Below are 18556 nucleotides of genomic sequence, written 5' to 3'. Positions count from 1 at the left end.
TCAAGCTAATGCCCTCAAGGAGGGAAATCCAATTGATTTTGATGTAGCTTGTAGATATCCTCTCTAATATCCTAGGTTAAGTCTCATTTAGATAGTAGGAGTTGACCTAGAGTGTCTAAATATTACCTGAAAAAGGGCAAGTCGATTGATAGAAATGGCCACTAACTGAAGCAATTAAGAAGAACCCATAACAATTACACCAAGGAGGGGTCTATTGAAGCAATACCCTGAACTCCACCTAGATGATAGATTGAGGAATTGCATGTTTGCAGCAGATGAAGCATCGTAATATAAGGATTTAGAATCTCTCTATCCTATCCCAATCAACCCAAAGCAAGCCAGGTCCCCAAACCTTCAAGCCATAATGGGTCATGGCTCTAATGATCATGTCCAAAGAGGTGCATCTTGAAAGAGATGTCCTAGAGAACTATCTATTTAGCCAAGAAAACCATATTCCTTATTAAGTTGGGGCTAGAAAGCATGCCTCAAGCTAAGCTAGACTCCTAAGATCTGACCCCCAAGTATGTGTAGGTTGTAGTAATATCAATCCCATCCCCTCCAACGTAAAAATGGTAGTCGAAGAGAGCATGTTGAGACATGTTGAAGATCATAACCTTAGTCTCACTAAGTTCAAATGTCAACTATAAAAGATCACAAGAGTTGGATAAGGCATCAATTTGTCTCTACAACCCCTTAAGTGAGGTGCCAAGAGGATCATGTTGTTGAAAACTAAAAGCAAGGAGATCAAGATGTTGGGTAGAAGACAACCAACACCATCCTATATGTGCTCCTAAGAAAGGAGTCCATCTCATCGATATAGAACCCAAAGAGAGTTAGTGAGAGAGGGAATTCCTATTTGACCTCTATAGTACTCCTAAGGTAGTCTAAGAAGATGTGGATAGTGTAGAAATGACCAAGCACTGACTCATATAGTCTCATGATAGAATCCAACGCCATATCACCTCTAAAACAAGGCCTCTCTCATGAGTCATGACAGAGTCAAATGCCTTGCAAAAGCCAACAAATCAACAAAATAGTTTCAAAGAGAAATGATGGGCCTCTCTGATAATGGCACAAAGAGTGAAAGATGTGGCCAGTTGTTTGGCACCCCTTGTAGAACCCTAGCTACATTCTAGCTCTAGGGTTCCTCCACTCTAGCTCATTTAATAATCACATGGGGTATTGTACCATAAAGCATGGAAAATGTGTGTGCAATCATGATGGTCAGATAATTGTTTTAGTTTTAAGCAACCCCCAACTTAAAATTGGAGTGGATGATATGGTGGGGCCATCACAAAGAGAAACCTAAACAAACAACATGATTACAGGCATAAACTGATGGCTTCTGCCAAGCCCATCTTGAACATGTAAATAATTTTGTTAATTGATTTGACTAAAAGGTCGAGTTGAGGGGGTGAGAGAGCCCTACATCTCAGTTTCCCTTTCTATAACAGAATTTATAGAAGAAACTGTAGACAACATTGATGAATGGCAAGTTGGTATTATTTCCCTGCAATAGCTACATCATGTGAGCCTTGAAGTAGATGAGTGGAGATCATGTTACCCTGCATGTTGGCCTGTCTTTAGGTGACTCACGTGGAACTGTTGATTGAGGAATTGATATAAGTTGTCCATTGGCATTTGGGTGTTGAATATATTGTAACTGAGTTGAAGGATGAATATTGTAGGTTGCGAAGTATGGTGGTTTGTCCAACTTTACAACATTCTCTTTTACACTTGTTGGTGATGATCTAGAGGGAACACTTAATGGCATTGTTGAGGTGGTTACTTGCAAGATTTTTCCTTCAGTTGTGGTAGTGCATCACCTACTTTTGATAAAGAATCTTGATGAGTTTCTAAAGCTACACTCTTGTGGGAACTTTCTCCTTTTGATGGATGGATCTGCCTATCCAATATTACATTTGCAGTTTGCATAGATGCACTTGTTTGTAAAGATCGATTTTGCAGTCTTTGCAATAGTTGGGCTGGTGGAGCCAGTCTAAGTCCAAAACCCTGAGGAGAGAGAGGGCTTGATGACTGGTTATGACCAAAATGAGTAACTAAAACATAAGGTGAAGCAGATTCGTTGGGGTCAACAGATGCATTCTTCTCACTAAATACAGTGTGCTTTAATGTGTCACTTTCATTTGGATTATCTGACTTTCTTAGAAGGTTAAGAACATTTTGGCTGGACAGAAAAAGTTTATATGCAGAAATTGAACATCTCAGTATATTGTAATATAGAAAACTAGTAAAAGTTGGTGGAACAACAAATAGACAAATTACTTAATAACAAAACATGAACCAAAACCTTGCCCTAATAAAGATGATGGTTTGTTTGAACCAAATATGTTTGTGGGGCTGTCAAATACATATGAGTTTTCAGAAGCATAACCTATAGAAAAGTCCCTCGGATGTCCTCCTCCCAGATGTTCTCTTAAATTGGTTTGCAAATTTGAATTCAGAACATCCTGCAAAAGAAACAACTGCTTACTACAAAAGGGCTGCAAACAAATCGAGCATATGATATCAATCTAAGCGCGAAGTATTTTCAATTGAGATAAAAGGATGCACAATAATGAGAAAATGAAATTCTTACAAGGATCCACAATATTCATAAATTATATATTTCTTTCAAGTCCAAATAAAGTGAATAAATTTAATACCTCTCCTGCATTCATAGTACTGTTTTGTGAGCCTGTCCTAACCACCTTTGAACGCATAAAGTCTGCTTGTTCAGGAGCCTTTTTCCCTTGAGAATCCATCTGCACTATTCCTCTTAGAAATGAGTCTTGTTTAACACTTTTTGCATGCCACTGGTTCATTGAATCCATTCCTACTGCCTGCTAGAGCATGTGCCTAGGGGGCATTCTCAGCATATCATTTCCAGAACTTTCACCAAAACCAGTACTCAATCACTGGGACCTAAGTAAAATGAGTCTTGTTTAACACTTTCTGCATGCCACTGGTTCATTGAATCCATTCCTACTGCCTGTTGGAGCAAGTGCCTAGGGGGCATTCTTAGCATATCATTTCCAGAACTTTCACCTGAACCAGTACTCATTTTACTTAGCTCCCAGTGATTCATATTACTTTAAGATTGCAAATCATCTTCCCTTTGAGGACTTTTCTTAGTGTAATCACTTCCATATTTTGCACTCTGATTAGAATTCCCCTTGCCTGTTATCTGACCAACACTTGTGCAATCATTTTGACTGTATTGTGACCTATTTATATCATTTGTATATCTCTAAGAATTGTCACAGATTGGGAAATGTATTTAAAGCTATTGAACTATTGCCCTACTGACAGACCGAAGTGTTCCCAACACGTCTATTTTTGGCACAAGAGTCCCAAATAACATTGTTATAATTCAACTGGTAGTTGATTTCTATTGCTTGCTCATACTTTTCTACATTTCTCTCCTGATTATCTACATTAGGATTCCTAGTAAATCTACCCATGTGAAAACCTTCTTGCTATATTATCTGCCCATTCTGGCTTGAATTAATGTTTGGATCTTGATGCTAGAACAACACGATTGTGTCTTTGCCTACCTCATTTCTTCTGTGATATGTTTGATCCTCAACTTTTTTCACATGACTACCCAGTTTCTCCAGTTCTAAATGTGTGATATTGTCATTTTCATTCTTATCATGCCCTTTGTTGGCATTTACTAAAAGCTTATTCTGTTCAGATCCTTGTGCTTCACTTTTTCTCCAACAACTCTGCTCCTTGGACGTAAGATGAAATATTTTGTCAGATTCAGACTTTACCTTGGTCCCCTAATGAGTTATATTGTTGCCTCCCATCAAAATTCATATAGTGGGAAGATACCCTACCATCAGGAGGAAATTTTTCAATATCCTGACTTTTCCAAGAATTCTGTTGTTGGTCATCAAAATTAGTGTGAGAGTGAATATTGCGACTTTTTTCAGAAGGTTGATAAAGAGTCTTTTCTTGCAATCCACCAACTTTCTTGGGTGTTTCTTGAAGAAATTGGGAGAAGGAAAATTTAACATCCCATTCATATCTCCTTTTAAGTTACACCATCTTTACATGCCTCAGAACTTATAGAGGAAAGTTTCCTGTCAAACGAATATGATCCAATGTTCGGCGTAGACCATACTGAACTACAACTGCATTACCCAATCTAAAACCTTCTCCATATGCTGGTGATGTGTCCGCTGAAATCTGGTGCATGAAGAACTCCCCAAGTTTCTTTTCAAATTGAGACCTATTTTCCTTTTTTGATGAAGAGGAAGAAGCTTCCGTTGATGTTGAAGCTACATTGCTGCTTGATCCTGCCATGACCTCTAACTCTAGCCACATATGAGAAAGCACTTGACAGATTCCCTCCTCAACCTTAGGGCTGAGATTACGAAAGCCTGTAAATGAAACATGTTATAGCAAGTAAAATTCTTTGAAGCAGCAATAATATCAATCTTAAGAAATGTCAAATAGATTACAGTTCTTATTTTGCTTCAACAGGAAAACAAATAGAATTCCAGGAACATATAAAGATAACGTTACCACAAACCAAAGAAACAACAATTGTATAATGTGGTGAAGGGAAGATGTAGGTGACAGAAAACACTCTGCCTACTCCAAAAGTTAAAACGAGAACATGCATACAAACTATTTGTGGTCCATATCAGCATATGGATATTGCATGTGTTTGACCTCTTAATATAGTGGACCATGACCAAGGAGATCAAAAAAGGGTGGTTATATGATTGATGATGTGTCTTTTTGCAATTTTGGCTGGTCACTTACATAATAGAATGCAAGTGACAATATTGGCTTCTTTGACTAAGAGTTGGGTTGTAGTGGGATGCAGACTTTGATGAATGGAAATAATCAATATTTGCTATTTGATACAGTTTTACTTTATAGCTACATACATAAATGTAGATGAGTATTATTGGATGCATTCAATATCTATTGTACCACAATGTAAATACTCATAATGATTAGCAGAAGCCCTAAAACTCTAAAAGTTTATGGCAGAGTTTACAACAAAATACTTAGAATGGACCTTTAAAAGATAACTGAATGTCAGATTCTTTATTTCATATTCCTGAAGAATAACATGTGGCATCTTAATAGATACACAACATCTGAATTATGAAATATTCAGGTGAAACCTGGTCAAACTGTCCCTGGATTCCAAACATTGTATCTCAACCAAAGAGGACCATACACAATATGCTTCAAGAAAGAAAAACACTAGTAATAATAATTCTTCCCTGTCATCTATAGCATATATATAAACTCCCTTTTGTGGACACATTGGAATTATGACCCTAGCTAAACTTCACACAATTTATTGCTTAAGAGCCAAACTGCCAATGCACATGATAAAATTGGGCACATTTGGACCACATGAAAAAATATGCACTCTAGTAACACAGGATGTAACAAGATTGTGTAGCATAGAGATATGTGTGCAATAAAAATTCTACATTCTTTGAGCATCTTGTGGGTATATTGTGCCCCTTAAGGATTCGTTCCAGACCTGAGGAAGTTGTGGGATTACACTTGAGAATGGCAAGGTTAGGTTTCTGTCCTCTGCAAGTTCCAAAGGGTTAGGTATCAGGCCAGTCGATTAAAATAAGTTATGGGAACTGCAAGATGGGGTTATAAGCCTATGGAAACACCACAACGTTAGATTTTAGGCCATCAGGCTGCATACATAAAAGCAGACAGGGATCAGTTAGTTGGAGGCCCCCATGTTGTACCACAAGATTAGGTTGCAGACTGACAGGCTGCAGAAGACTAAACACCCCATAAGGTTGTGTTGCAGGTTAAAGGATGCATCACAGGGTTTGTGAAGATTGAAGAGAGTGGAAGAAAAAACAGATCAACAGGAAAATGAAGTGGAAGAGATCAAGAGGGAAGCTGAAGAATCAGAAGTTGAAAAAATATATGTAACAGATGTAATTTGTAGTTGATATGTAATTGCAGTGTATTTATAGAAAATCTTTTGATAGTGAATATGTGAGAAACAATATGATTGTGTTGCGTACTTGCCATCAATGAAATATTGAAATGCATATTTTCACTGATTCTCAGTGTTCCATGTGATGTGTTTTACTTGGATAGAATGTTCTTCAATTGTTAAATACAGATGTTGATGTGTTCTGTAAGTGAATTTTCTTTAACGAGCTAAGGATGGGTACACTGTCATGGGAAATCACTTTTGCATGAATGTGAAGAGTATAAGTTGAAAATACAATTGTATTTCTCATCTTGCTTGAACGAGAGTGAACACAAACTGGGAAGCTATGACATTTATCCTCATCCTTAAGGTGAGAAACTCGAGTGATGACCTTCATGTTAGAGAAACAGGGCAGTGAAATCTGGCACACCATGCCTAAACTCCATAGTCAATTTTTTTACTAATCAAGTTAACATATTTAGAGATATAATTTGGATAGGAGCACAATATCAACAATGCAAGGAGATACTCACACAAAAAAAGCACAAGAAGGCAAGCTTGAAAGGAGATTTCCAGAACTATATACATAGTTTGCACTCGTTTGCATTACTATATCTAGGGTACAAAAGTGTGTGGAGTGTGATCAAAGTTGACAACATCTTACAATAAAATACAATGAAGTGGGTGAGGGATCAATTTAAAAGCCTACTAAAGTACATAAAAAGTACACTTTTATTATATAGTTTAAAGTACATAAAAAGTACACTTTTAGTATATAGTTCACATGTTTCATTAGACCAAGTCTCATCACAATTTCAGTTTATCTTATTGCCTTGTTACTTTCTTGTTACCAGGCTAAAAACAGTAGCCTAATATCAAAAGAAAACAGTTATTCCATTCAGTGTTACAATATACATTCAAGGGCCAACAAGAAGCTTGAAATTATCTGTTGTATATGCTAATGTGCAATCAAAAGTGACTTTCCTGGCCCTATCTTAAACTGTGGCAACCTACTGTGCAGATTTTGTACCCATGGTGTCGCATTGGATCAACTGCTGAGTTTTTAGATTTTTACACATTCAGTTACATTTAGTAAATTACTATATTTAGTATATTCCACCTTCCTCTATACAAAAAATGCACTAGCACCCCAGGCTTGTAAATGGGTGAGAAAATTACAACATATATTTATCTAAATTCCATATAAGAATTGTTGGGTTGATATTCTGCCACTATAAAATTATTACTTTCAATGGCCATCTGAGACATCAAGCCACCCAAATGCATAAATTTAGACACATTATGCATTGAAGAACGATAGGGTGATGGAGAAAATTGGTTCCCTAAACTTTGTTTGTCACCAGCAAGAAGATGTAGTTTTTGTTGCCCAGAGTGTTGTTCTAACTGTTGCGCTTGTTGTTGTTGAGCATGCTTCTCCAACTGGTGTCGTACATACTACTTTAAGAGTTGGTCTTGATGTTGTCGAGCATGCTCTAACTACAGGGCTTGCTGCTGTTGAGCATGCTCTAACTGTTGGGCTTGCTGCTGTCGAGCTTGTTGTTGTAACTGTTGGAATTGTTGCTAGGAAAAGGGTGCTTAAACTTTAAGAGGTATCATTGGGATGGCTAGGAAAAGATAACAAAACCTAAGGCTAGGGGAGATTGGGGATTGAAGGATATTTTACCTTTGGGTGTTCATTAATGGCTAAATCTATTCATTTCCTCTAAAATACTTTGGAAAAAATTCTTGTGCAAAATTATATTGCTCTTGGTTCAATGACTGGATCCACTAGGAGCTAAAATGATTTTAGGGAGGTTCTAATCATTGGAAATCTTTTTCATTAGTGTTCCCTCTTGCGAAGAAATTTCTAGCCTAGAGGGTTGGGAATGGTTCAAAAATAGATTGGGAAAAGATACTATTATGTGTTATAGTAAATACATACTTTTGTTAGATAACCTGATTTGTCACCTACATGAATCCAATTATTTCATGTTAAATCAAATCAACAAACTAAAGTGCAGCAAAAAAAGTAGCATGGTATGTGCACTACCATATAAAATTCCCATTTTAGAGAAGGAGATATTTCAGAGCCATGACCATTAGTCCTCACTAGGGTGCACTGCCCAAGCTAGGGCCAACACACGTTTCTGGTTCATCAATGTGATTTAAATTTGCAACTCCGTAGTTTTTGTGTGGCAATGTTATTTTGTATGCTGTTTTTCAAAATTTGCATGTGAAATTGGGACAACTTTCCACTGGACATTAGTGCTGCATATTGAAACATGCATGCTGTACTTCATCTGAATGGTTCCATAGACCAGTAATGTGGAAATTCCCTGTAGATTCTAGGAGTAGATTCTTAGGTTGAAAGCTACATGGGAAAATTTCTAACATTGGACTGGAAGCTAGTTGGTGTTGTTTGGAGATCTGCCCTAGGTATTTTGAGGCTTGAGATTCTCTACTCATGGTCATTTCACTCTTGTTCATAGTGCTAACAATCAAATCCATTCACAGTTGCAGAGCATTGATGAGGGCACTATTCCACATAAAAAATAGGGCAGAAATGAGGGACCAAGTTCTGCCCAAGTTCCTCTCCAAAGCCAAACTTTTTGAGCTCACGGGTTTTTTGAAGGCCCTTTAGGAAGATTCCTGTTGGACATATAACTGAAAATAACTACTAGACAAGCATGGATGTGATGAAGAAGAGAATTTGATTGCATCTAATCAATCTTTGATAGCAGAAGCTGAAGCCAAAAAGGAGGGCATTAATGGTGTCTCAGCTGGAGATCTCACTTTCATGGCTCAAAAACCTCTCTTTGGTTCCAACCTGAATGAAGCCATGGCCAAAGTCTTGTTAAAAATAATAGCGAGAAAGGGTTCCTTGATTTGTGCCTTAATAAAAGGAACCCCAACGAGTTTCTTCTTGTGCATGCATGCTCTAGTTCCTAGAAATTAGGAGATTCCCTATAAATCCGGACGAGTTCCTAAACCACAAGCAAAAAAATGCCCTTTTCCAGTGTTATTGACCTCTTTATCCAGTGAATAATTAGAAAAATTCCAAAATTTTGGCTTATTTCTACATTTGGAACTATTATCTTACATGTATTCTAACATTATAAATTATGGTTTAAATTTGAATTATGTCAGTTTTGACTGAAAGCAATTTACAAGAAGGAAAAATTATGAAATACTTACAGTTTCATTGGTTCGTATGTTTCCACCCTGTGATTTTTGCCCAGTTGTTGAAGGTGGGAACATGCCCTCTGCTCTAGGTTTGTTCCCAAATATTTGGCATCTGATACCCTCATCTTCCTTGTTAGATTGTTCTTCATGGCCAGGCTTTGCACCTCTAACAACACGGGCACCCTCAAAATAAGATGTGTAACCAGTATCTTGTTTAGTATTCCAGTTCTCGAACTTTGGAACATGTGTTGGCCGCTGCTGTAAACAAATACAAGAAAAATACGCTAAAAATGTCAATCTATAAAAACACATACAAGAAAACATCCATAGATATCCAAGTTCACAAAAGAGAGGGGGGCTCTAAAATCCCTTTACTTCACCTTTTAGGGTACCATTGTTGTTTGTTTGTTGTAACCTTCATGTTCCATGATGTACTTATTTGATCTATGAAGTATATCTGCAACATTTGTCAACAACAAAAAAAGAGAGGAAGACCTTTTATGTGACAAAAGAGTACTTCAAACTATGTCAATGGGACTAGGAGAACAACATTTGACGATAGAAATAAGGAGTGCCTAGAGCATCTATCAACCAGTTCTAAAATCTAAGAAGAATAAAAGAAGAGTAGATAATAAAATAGAAAAGGAAGGGAACCCAAAAGAGTATCCCTAGAAAGTGGGATTGATAATAGATAATACTTGAGAGAGAAAATCCTCCAATTCATGACTAGTCCTCTCGAAAGCAAAACTATGGAGGTGAGGAAGAGAAACATCCTTACTAGCATTTGAAACAAAGAGGAGCCATCACCATCCACCACCATAAATGTGTCAATGTTGACACGGTTACCCCTTGGTTTGTGCAAGAAATCACAGGGCTAATTGAAGGTCTAAAGGATTTTTAATGACTTTCATAAGGTGAATGAAAAAAATATGCAAAAGGGCATATGACTGGTATGGTTCTCAATTCAAGTCAAGCAACATGAATGGGTCAAATGTGCATAAAGAAAGTTACATGGGTTGTGTTTCAAAAGTGACTTTGCAGCGGCACTTGCAGAGTTTTCATGGCATACAAAACTTGTGATTGGAGGCAGTTTGATGCCATAGCAGAATTCAAACAAAGACTTTCTGAATGTGGTCACAAATGTTCTGTGTGCTTGGATAGTTTGTTCTGAAGTAGAGAATGATAATGTCCATATCAAACCAAAAATGAAAGGTCTACAGGATACACTTATATTACAGAAAAAAGAATTCTTCAGTACACAAGTCAAAGTCTGACAGAAAAGCCCAAAGGAATAAAAAAAACATCAGATTGGAAATGGTGTATATAAAGGCAAGTGACCTATCAAGCACCTGAAAAGAAATAAGGTGCAAACACCTGAAATTTCACTTGAATCAGTATAAAGGGATGCTATTAATGTGTTCTGGGCTACTTTCAGCCACAACATAGAAATACTACTCTCTTGAAGCCTGAATTTTGGTGTGATATGCTGTAATGAAGCAGGAAATTGCGGCAAAGCCTTTCCACAATGAAGAATGCTTGGATCGGATGCAAACTCAAGCCTCCTCAGGGATATCAAAAGTCTATCTAAACTGTGAAGCCAGTACTCTGTACCTATTTCAGATTTTGTAGGAGCAAGGTCAGACACTTCTATTTGTATTCTTCAAAAGGGCCGCTTAGGTTTTATATATATATATATATATATATATATATATATATATATATATACTTGTGCAGCAACCACTTAAAGGAGTAAGGGTTGACCTGTTTGAGCCAACCTACAAGCTGTATTGAAACATATTTCATGGAGGACCAATTTATAATGTGTTTTGAATCAGCTATTCTATATGGATCCAGCCCACGTCATTGCAACAATTAGGTGCTGACCTCTGTTTTGGGTGGGTTATAGATATGAGAAGTAGAGCTAAAGCCTGTTTGGGAGTATTGTTGGCAGATTTGTATGTTGAGCATTCACCTTAGAAGATTTTTCCCACATTGGTGGACACTTGGAGGTCTCATGTACATGATAAGAATAGTTGTTCCACCTCTTGAAAGTTAGATGTGTCCACTCTGAAGCCCCTGTGCTCATTTTGTAGGAGGGTTTGGGATCATTCTTGATAGGATTGGAGGAGAAGACCCACCACTAAGGGTGGACAGTTTACTTTGGAGCCCATTCTTTTACTTTGGATGACACCTAGGGAGTTTACTAGCTGATTTGTAGAGGAGAAGTACCTTTGAAGGGCCTTTGGAGGCTGGATGCTGCACCAAAACCTTTTTTCCCCTCATTTGTTGGAGATGGGTCACTTTTTTGGGCCTACTACCTCTCGTGTAAGCATGGGTACATATGAACACTTCGCAATATTTATCACCATTATTGTAAGCCCAAGGTCATGTTACCCCTCTTTCAGCAGGGGTACTCCAAAAAATTTTGGACACACCATATAAGCCCAAAGAATGTGCCTTATAGCCTTGTAAAGTCATGTGGGTGTGTGTTATTTTGTGAAAGTGACTCTAAGATCCCCATTGGTGTGGATGTTCATGGCTACTTTCAGTTTTGTTTTATTCATGGTATGTCTAGATCTGTGGCACTGTTGACTTCCCCTTGGTGGGCAGTAACTCCCTACCTTGATGGGTATCATTGCAATATTTCTTTTCAAATTTATTTTAATTTCCAAAAAAGTATTCTATGAAATTTCTTCAGGAAAAGCACATAATAATTCTTGCAAGAATTTGAGTGATTTAAATTTTAAAATCAATAATTGCAAAGTTTGTAGACAAATTCTATTGTAAAAATCAACTCCTGGTTTGAAGCAACACCAACACTACAAACACATAAACATGTTCAACTTTCAGAGGCCCCAAATGAAAATGACCAGATTCGCTGTAGATACAACCTATCTTATTCAAAACTAATTACTGATGACCTTTGGGGTGGCTTGTTACGAGATGGAGTTTCTGATGGTATTATTGGAATTTTGGTTGTTCCTCTTGTCTTCTTGTCTTCCCATGCTTTGTTAAATATAGGGTCGCTTTCACTCAAGGCTCCAACACTGGGGATAGGTGCACCTCTGCCAAGCTGCAGCATGTTGAATAACCTTTACATCAATGAAATATAGAGTTGTTCCTTGGAGAGAGTTATTGATTTATGAAATCTTATGTTAATGTCACGAACCTTGTAACAAATATTCATAGTGCTCAATCAATTTGCTTCAGCCAAGAATCTGCCTAACCAAATGGTAATGGATTCCTCTCACTTGTCAGATAATACGCAACAATATTTTAATGTTTTCCTAGAAGTATAGGTATAATAAATATCCATATTACATATTATGATGCAAAATTAGGCCCTGCTAGTACCTAACTTAAGAAGGCTTCACAAAGACCTATATTATCTCACAAAAGGTGCAAAATCATTAGAATTTTTAGAATAATGAGTTTGAACAATAGATGGTGAGAAATGTCCTCAGTCAACCTAAAATCTTTAATTTCAAATGTTACAGATGGAAGGGCCTTTATTTTAATCAACCTATGCCATTAATAATTTCTCAAATCAACTATGTGCAGACTTGGTTCATAAGTACCTAAGCTTTGTATTCATGGCTTGCAGGACGCTGACAAATTTTGCACGCCCATTCTCCACAAAGCATGTAATTTCATGGCTTGATTTCTAAAATCTGCATGAAAGTAATAGCATACCTTGGTCCTAGACACACAAATTGGGAGTAATATTTATAAAAAAAATATATAATAAATTATTCTATTTAGACAGGATATCTATCAATCCAAGATCATGGCTATTCAAACCACAAGAAAAAATAATGCCCTTTTCCAGTGTTATTGACCACTTTATCCAGTGACTAATTAGAAAACTTCCAAAAATTTGGCTTATTTCTACATTTGGAACTATTACCTTAACATGTATTCTAACATTATAAATTATGGTTTAAATTTGGATTATGTCAGTTTTGACTGAAAGCAATTTACAAGAAGGAAAAACTATGAAATACTTACAGTTTCATTGGTTCGTATGTTTCCACCCTATGACTCTTGCCCAGTTATTGAAGGTCGTAACATGCACTCTTCTCCAGGTTTGTTCCCAAATCTTTGGCATCTGATACCCTCATATTCCTTGTTAGATTGTTCTTCATGGCCAGGCTTTGCACCTCTAACAACACGGGCACCCTCAAAATAAGATGTGTAACCAATATCTTGTTTAGTATTCCAGTTCCCAAACTTCAGAACATGTGTTGGACGCTGTTGTAAACAAATACAAGAAAAACAACCTAAAATTGTCAATCTATAAAAACACATACAGGAAAACATCCATAGATATCAAAGTTCACAAAAGAGAGGGGAACTCTAAAATCCCTTGCCTTCACCTTTTGGGGTACCATTGTTGTTTGTTTGTTGTAATCCTTCATGTTCCATGATGTACTTATTTGATCTATGAAGTATATATGCAACATTTCTCAACAAAAAACAAGAGAGGGAGACCTTCTATGTGACAAAAGAATACTTCAAACTATGTCAATGGGACTAGGAGGACAACATTTGACAACAACAATAAGGAGTGCCTAGAGCATCTATCAACCAGTTCTAAAATCTAAGAAGAATGAAAGAAGAGTAGATAATAAAATAGAAAAGGGAAGGGAACCCAAAAGAGTATCCTATGAAAGTGGAATTGATAATAGATAATACTTGAGAGAGAAAATCCTCCAAGTCATGACTAGTCCTCTCAAAAGAAAAGACTATGGAGGTGAGGAAGAGCAACATCCTTACTAGCATTTGAAACAAAGAGGAGCCATCACCATCCACCACCATAAATGTGTCAATGTTGACATGGTTACCCCTTGGTTTGTGCAAGAAATCACAGGGCTAATTGAAGGTCTAAAGGACTTTTAATGACTTTCATAAGGTGAATGAAAAAAATATGCAAAAGGGCATATGACTGTTATGGTTCTCAATTCAAGTCAAGCAGCATGAATGGGTCAAATGTGCATAAAGAAAGTTACATGGTCTGTGTTTCAAAAGTGACTTTGCAGCAGCACTTGCAGATTTTTCATGGCAGACAAAACTTATAATTGGAGGCAGTTTGAAACTTTGATGCCATAGCAGAATTCAAACAAAGACTTTTTGAATGTGGTCACAAATGTTCTGTGTGCTTGGATCGTTTGTTCCAAAGTAGAGAATGATAATGTCCATATCAAACCAAGAATGAAAGGTCTACAGGATACTCTTATATTACAGAAAAAAGCATTCTTCAGCACACAAGTCAAAGTTTGACAGAAAAAGCCCAAAGGAATTAAAAAAACATCAGATTGGAAATGGTGTATATAAAGGCAAGTGACCTATCAAGCACCTCAAAATAAATAATGAGTAAACACATAATGGGAACTGTGGTTGTCAAAACAGGACAAACCTCTCCAAGCATTGATCCACTCTCAGTTGTTAAAGTAGAATTGTCCCTTGCAAGTGTAAGGTTTGATGAAGTTGCAATCGATTTCAAAGAAAACACTCCTTCCCGTACTAACTTGACTGCCTTAGGTTTTAGTTTTTGAATTGAATGAAATATCTCACATCTCTCATTAATAAGTCATTATAGATTCATAGAATGGATTTCGATGGTTGTGCTGTAGGAAACATCAGATCTTCCCCACAGTCACCAAATGTGCAGGATAATGAAGTTTTGAGCAGCATTTGTGAGATGTTCTTGGTCTTCGGCTTGGTGATGCATCTATGAAAATCCAAGCTGCCATTATGTATAATTTTCTTAGTGAATGAAGATGAGACAATGGTGAAGGAACTAGTACAATTGGCGGATCTACATGAACTCTATTCATAAGAAAAGGTTGTTGAGGAATCCATAGAGGAAGACTGGTTTTGCTAGCAATTTCTTCTAGCCATGCCCTATTTCTTGATCCCTTCTGTTCTTATTTCTCTGATATTTTTATTTCTGTCAGTGATGTTTGATGATCGATGTTTGTCACTGTCCTCTGTTTTTTCATGGGTTCTCAGTCAACAAAATTGGCTTGCTATGAGGGAAACCTTTTCAACATGAAAGAATAATTGAGTCTCCTTTGACATGCAAAAAGGAAAGCATATTTCACTGCACCTTTGACTACGAATTCCGGTTTTGACCATCAGACTCTTCATATGTGAATTTATCATCCTTCTCTACAGAGAAAAGGATCATCTCTAAGCAGGTCAACACAATGCTTACACAATTCTTCCTCTGATAAATGATATTTTCTGTAGCTTAATGGTGCTCCTTCGTTTGCTGCCAGGGGTTCCTTTAATGAGGGAAATTATGCCACCTATTTAACCAGTTGTCATTTTGACTGATATATTTATGCTCTTCAAATCTGGAGTTGCGGATTGTATGCCTTGAAACTCTACTCATAAAAAATGCAATCCAAAACTTTGGCAGCTTTAAAAGTACGAATTAGAGCCTCTTTGTCTCCAGGGCGAAGCCCACTCAGAACACCATCCACATTCATCTGTTCCAAATATGGGAGGAATTAGGGGACTTGGATTCTGAACTATTGTCCTGTAGTCACCTTGAATGCGAGTGAACTTGTCCATAATGATCTTCTGCCTGGTCACATCTTGGGCAAAAAAGCACACTCCCACAACATTCTCCTTCAAGTCCCTGCTCGAGCAAGCATTAACGAGTAAAACTACTGGACCTTTTTCCTCCTCTGAGCCATGTCTTTTCAGCTCAATTTGAACATTTTGCTTTTCAACTCCTTGCAAAGCCAAATGTAGCATCGTTCTTAGCTGAAGTTTCCTCGACGATATTGATTAGAGGCTCCCCCAGGACCTCTTCCACTGACAACCCTGTAAGTTTGACAACTTTTCTATTCCATCCATTTACTACTCCATAAGCATCGACTGCCAAGATTGGAGTCTTTGTTGTTTCAATCAGTCTCACCATCTCATTTGTCACTGCATTCAATTCATCCATTTCCTGAAGTTTCAAATCAGTGAGTTACCTATTTATCGAGATATTTTTGCTACTGTCATCAGTTTCTTTGCAGGAACCTCGCAGTATTAACTGCAATGAATGGATGGCATCCATCTCAACATCCTCCCAAGGCAAACTCCTCATTTTTAACATTTCAAGGAATGCATCAAACGAAGATCGTGGATGCATTTTCTTACCATCGTCTCTGTCCTGCAAGTCATGTTTGGCACCTCCCCATTTGATTTATTTTGCAGTATGGGATCTGAACCAAAACAAAAGTCTTTTGAATTAATTCTCACCGCGGAAATTCCACAAACTACATTCCCTAATGATCCCGCTCCGGGATAGCCTGCATAAACAAGACTATCTGTGCTCAAACCTGTGGAATCCATGTGATGCTCAGACAGCCATGCAACAATATCTTGGATCTGAGCCTCAGTAGGAGTTACCCCCAGAAGCCAAAAGTTTTCTTCATAGTAAAGGGCAGCACCATCGCATCTGACAAGATCCATGATGTTGGGCTTCCGAGTGACAATTCCCAAGGGTGTGTCGCGAAGAAGCATGTCGCAGAGCAATGCTTGAGTGCGCAAAATTCACTTTTCTCTCATCTGAGCAGCCAATTCAACTTCCTTGTTTAGCTGAATTCCAAAAACTTGCATTAAGAACTCATAGGCATACCTCAAAGGAAATGGAACATAGCGTGGACTAGTGTGATGACAAACCACCAGTCCCTAAAGCCTTCTTCCTTTCTGCTGCATCTGCCCCTCGCTACCTCCGTCCAATTCCTTCTCATTGATTACTACAACCATTACTAGAGATGCTATAGAACCCATGTTGGCCATGTATTGAGCATGGAAACCATGAGGTGCTATCAATGTAGATCCACAGAAACTTAGGTCTCTAGGCAATCTCTTGTCCTGAATCACTGTTACAGGTTGTGATAAAAATCATTCTTACTCTGTTCCTCATAAAAAAAATCTTGAAACCTGAAGGACATCAGTTGCAGGGTAGTGAAGACCCAAATAAGGTTCTAAATCATATCTTCTAATCTCGGATATCACCTCACCATGATCATCATCATGAAATTTATAAGACATAACACGGTCATAGCCTATAAGGTCACACACCTCTTGTACAATCATGTCACACAATAGCCCAATATTTCCACCAGGGATCGATTTCCAACCGTGATATTGCCTTTTGCAGCAAGATTATAGGATTGTAATGCTCTCATTGCAGAGGTGGAAACATCCGAAGTCCCAATAGGCTCAAAATCTATCACCAACGCCACATCAATTCTATGGAGTATAGCATAGAAGGGCTTACCGGAACTCTTGGAATGGACCAAAACAGGATTCAAAAGATTGAGTTCTTCAAACTTGGTAGCCTTCTGCAATGCCATGGTGCTCGAAGGAGTGAACAAGGTCCTTGCATCACTGCCAATACAAAGAATTTGTTGGTCCTCCACGCTGGGAACTGCATGAGTTGACACTTGAAACATATATGGGGGATTTTCACTGTAAGCAATCACTTCAAAAGTCTTCTCATTCACTGCAACCATGCACCCAAATGGATGAATAAGCTTGCTCCTTTGTATTTGCTGCAGATATGCACTAACTGCAACTGATGGAACAATCTCTAAATCCTTGTTATCTGTTCTGGAGTCACAACTTTCAACACCTTGAATTTTAGGCCAGGCATCCCAGCTTTAAGAAATTTAAGAACTTGTCTCAATCCCTCATCTCCCACATCTGCATCATCATTTTTCTCTGTGTCAGTATCTGAGTCTTCAGTAGCTTTAAGTGATAATGAAAAGGAAGCATCTGCAGATTGTCCATTCCGCTGCAAGTAGACCACCTACTCCTTGTATTTCTGATTTTTGTTAAGAAAATTTCAAACATAGGAATGCCTGGAGCTCCTGCAGCCTTAAACAACAACAAAATTTGCCCATATAAATCATTTTTAACAAAAAATTATATGTGATAACACGACCAAACGCGTGAGAGAGAAGGCACCAAGGGCTGGCCTCAGACTTGCAGAGTAAGAAAGCATGGCTTTGGGTTCACAATGTTGGCCTTCTTCGCCTCCTGGAGAATAGATCTAAAATCTGGCGGGCACGCTAAGCCGAAAGTGGCATCGACCCTCGATCCTTCCAAATGTGCCCTTCCTTCTCCTTCTTCCTCGTGGACAAACCTTTCAACTGGAAGGAAATAAACCATTTTGATATTTGAAAGAAACAAATCCATGAACCCTTAAATGAAATGCTCTTCTTTTTATCAAGGGAATTAAATAAAAGACTCAAAAGATAATTTTTGACATTTGAAAAACAAACATATAAATATTAATTTTTCTAAATAAATAAATATTATTTTTTTTATACTTATTAGATAAACATATGTTCATGATTTTTTTTCTAGAATAAAGATTTAACGACAAACAAAACCTCAGAGCTACACAAGCTCAATGTCCAA

The 18556-nt window shown here is 37.6% G+C and overlaps 1 protein-coding gene and 1 pseudogene across 2 annotated transcripts; both read right to left on the bottom strand.

Moving 5' to 3' along the window:
• Window positions 1–8278: 8278 nt before the first annotated feature.
• LOC149178625 (uncharacterized) lies at window positions 8279–12767 on the bottom strand. Of its 2 annotated transcripts, XM_089423671.1 has the most exons (3): window positions 9505–12767; window positions 9137–9382; window positions 8279–8768 (listed from the first exon to the last, which is right to left on the bottom strand). In XM_089423671.1, the coding sequence occupies exons 1-3, from the start codon at window positions 9588–9590 to the stop codon at window positions 8744–8746; spliced, it is 357 nt and encodes a 118-aa protein (XP_089279797.1). In that variant the 5' UTR covers window positions 9591–12767; the 3' UTR covers window positions 8279–8743. The 2 variants fall into 2 exon arrangements, with proteins under 2 accessions (XP_089279797.1, XP_089279796.1); XM_089423670.1 differs by having other exon boundaries at window positions 9137–12767.
• A 1756-nt stretch (window positions 12768–14523) lies between these two features.
• Window positions 14524–18304, bottom strand: LOC149178624 (phytochrome pseudogene; annotated as a pseudogene).
• Window positions 18305–18556: the final 252 nt, after the last annotated feature.

Source organism: Pinus tabuliformis, chromosome 4_1, assembly GCF_031772625.1.
Source record: "Pinus tabuliformis cultivar Carrire ecotype Pingquan chromosome 4_1, CPIR1, whole genome shotgun sequence".
NCBI lineage: Eukaryota > Viridiplantae > Streptophyta > Pinopsida > Pinales > Pinaceae > Pinus > Pinus tabuliformis.
This window is presented reverse-complemented; position numbering and strand designations above follow the sequence as displayed.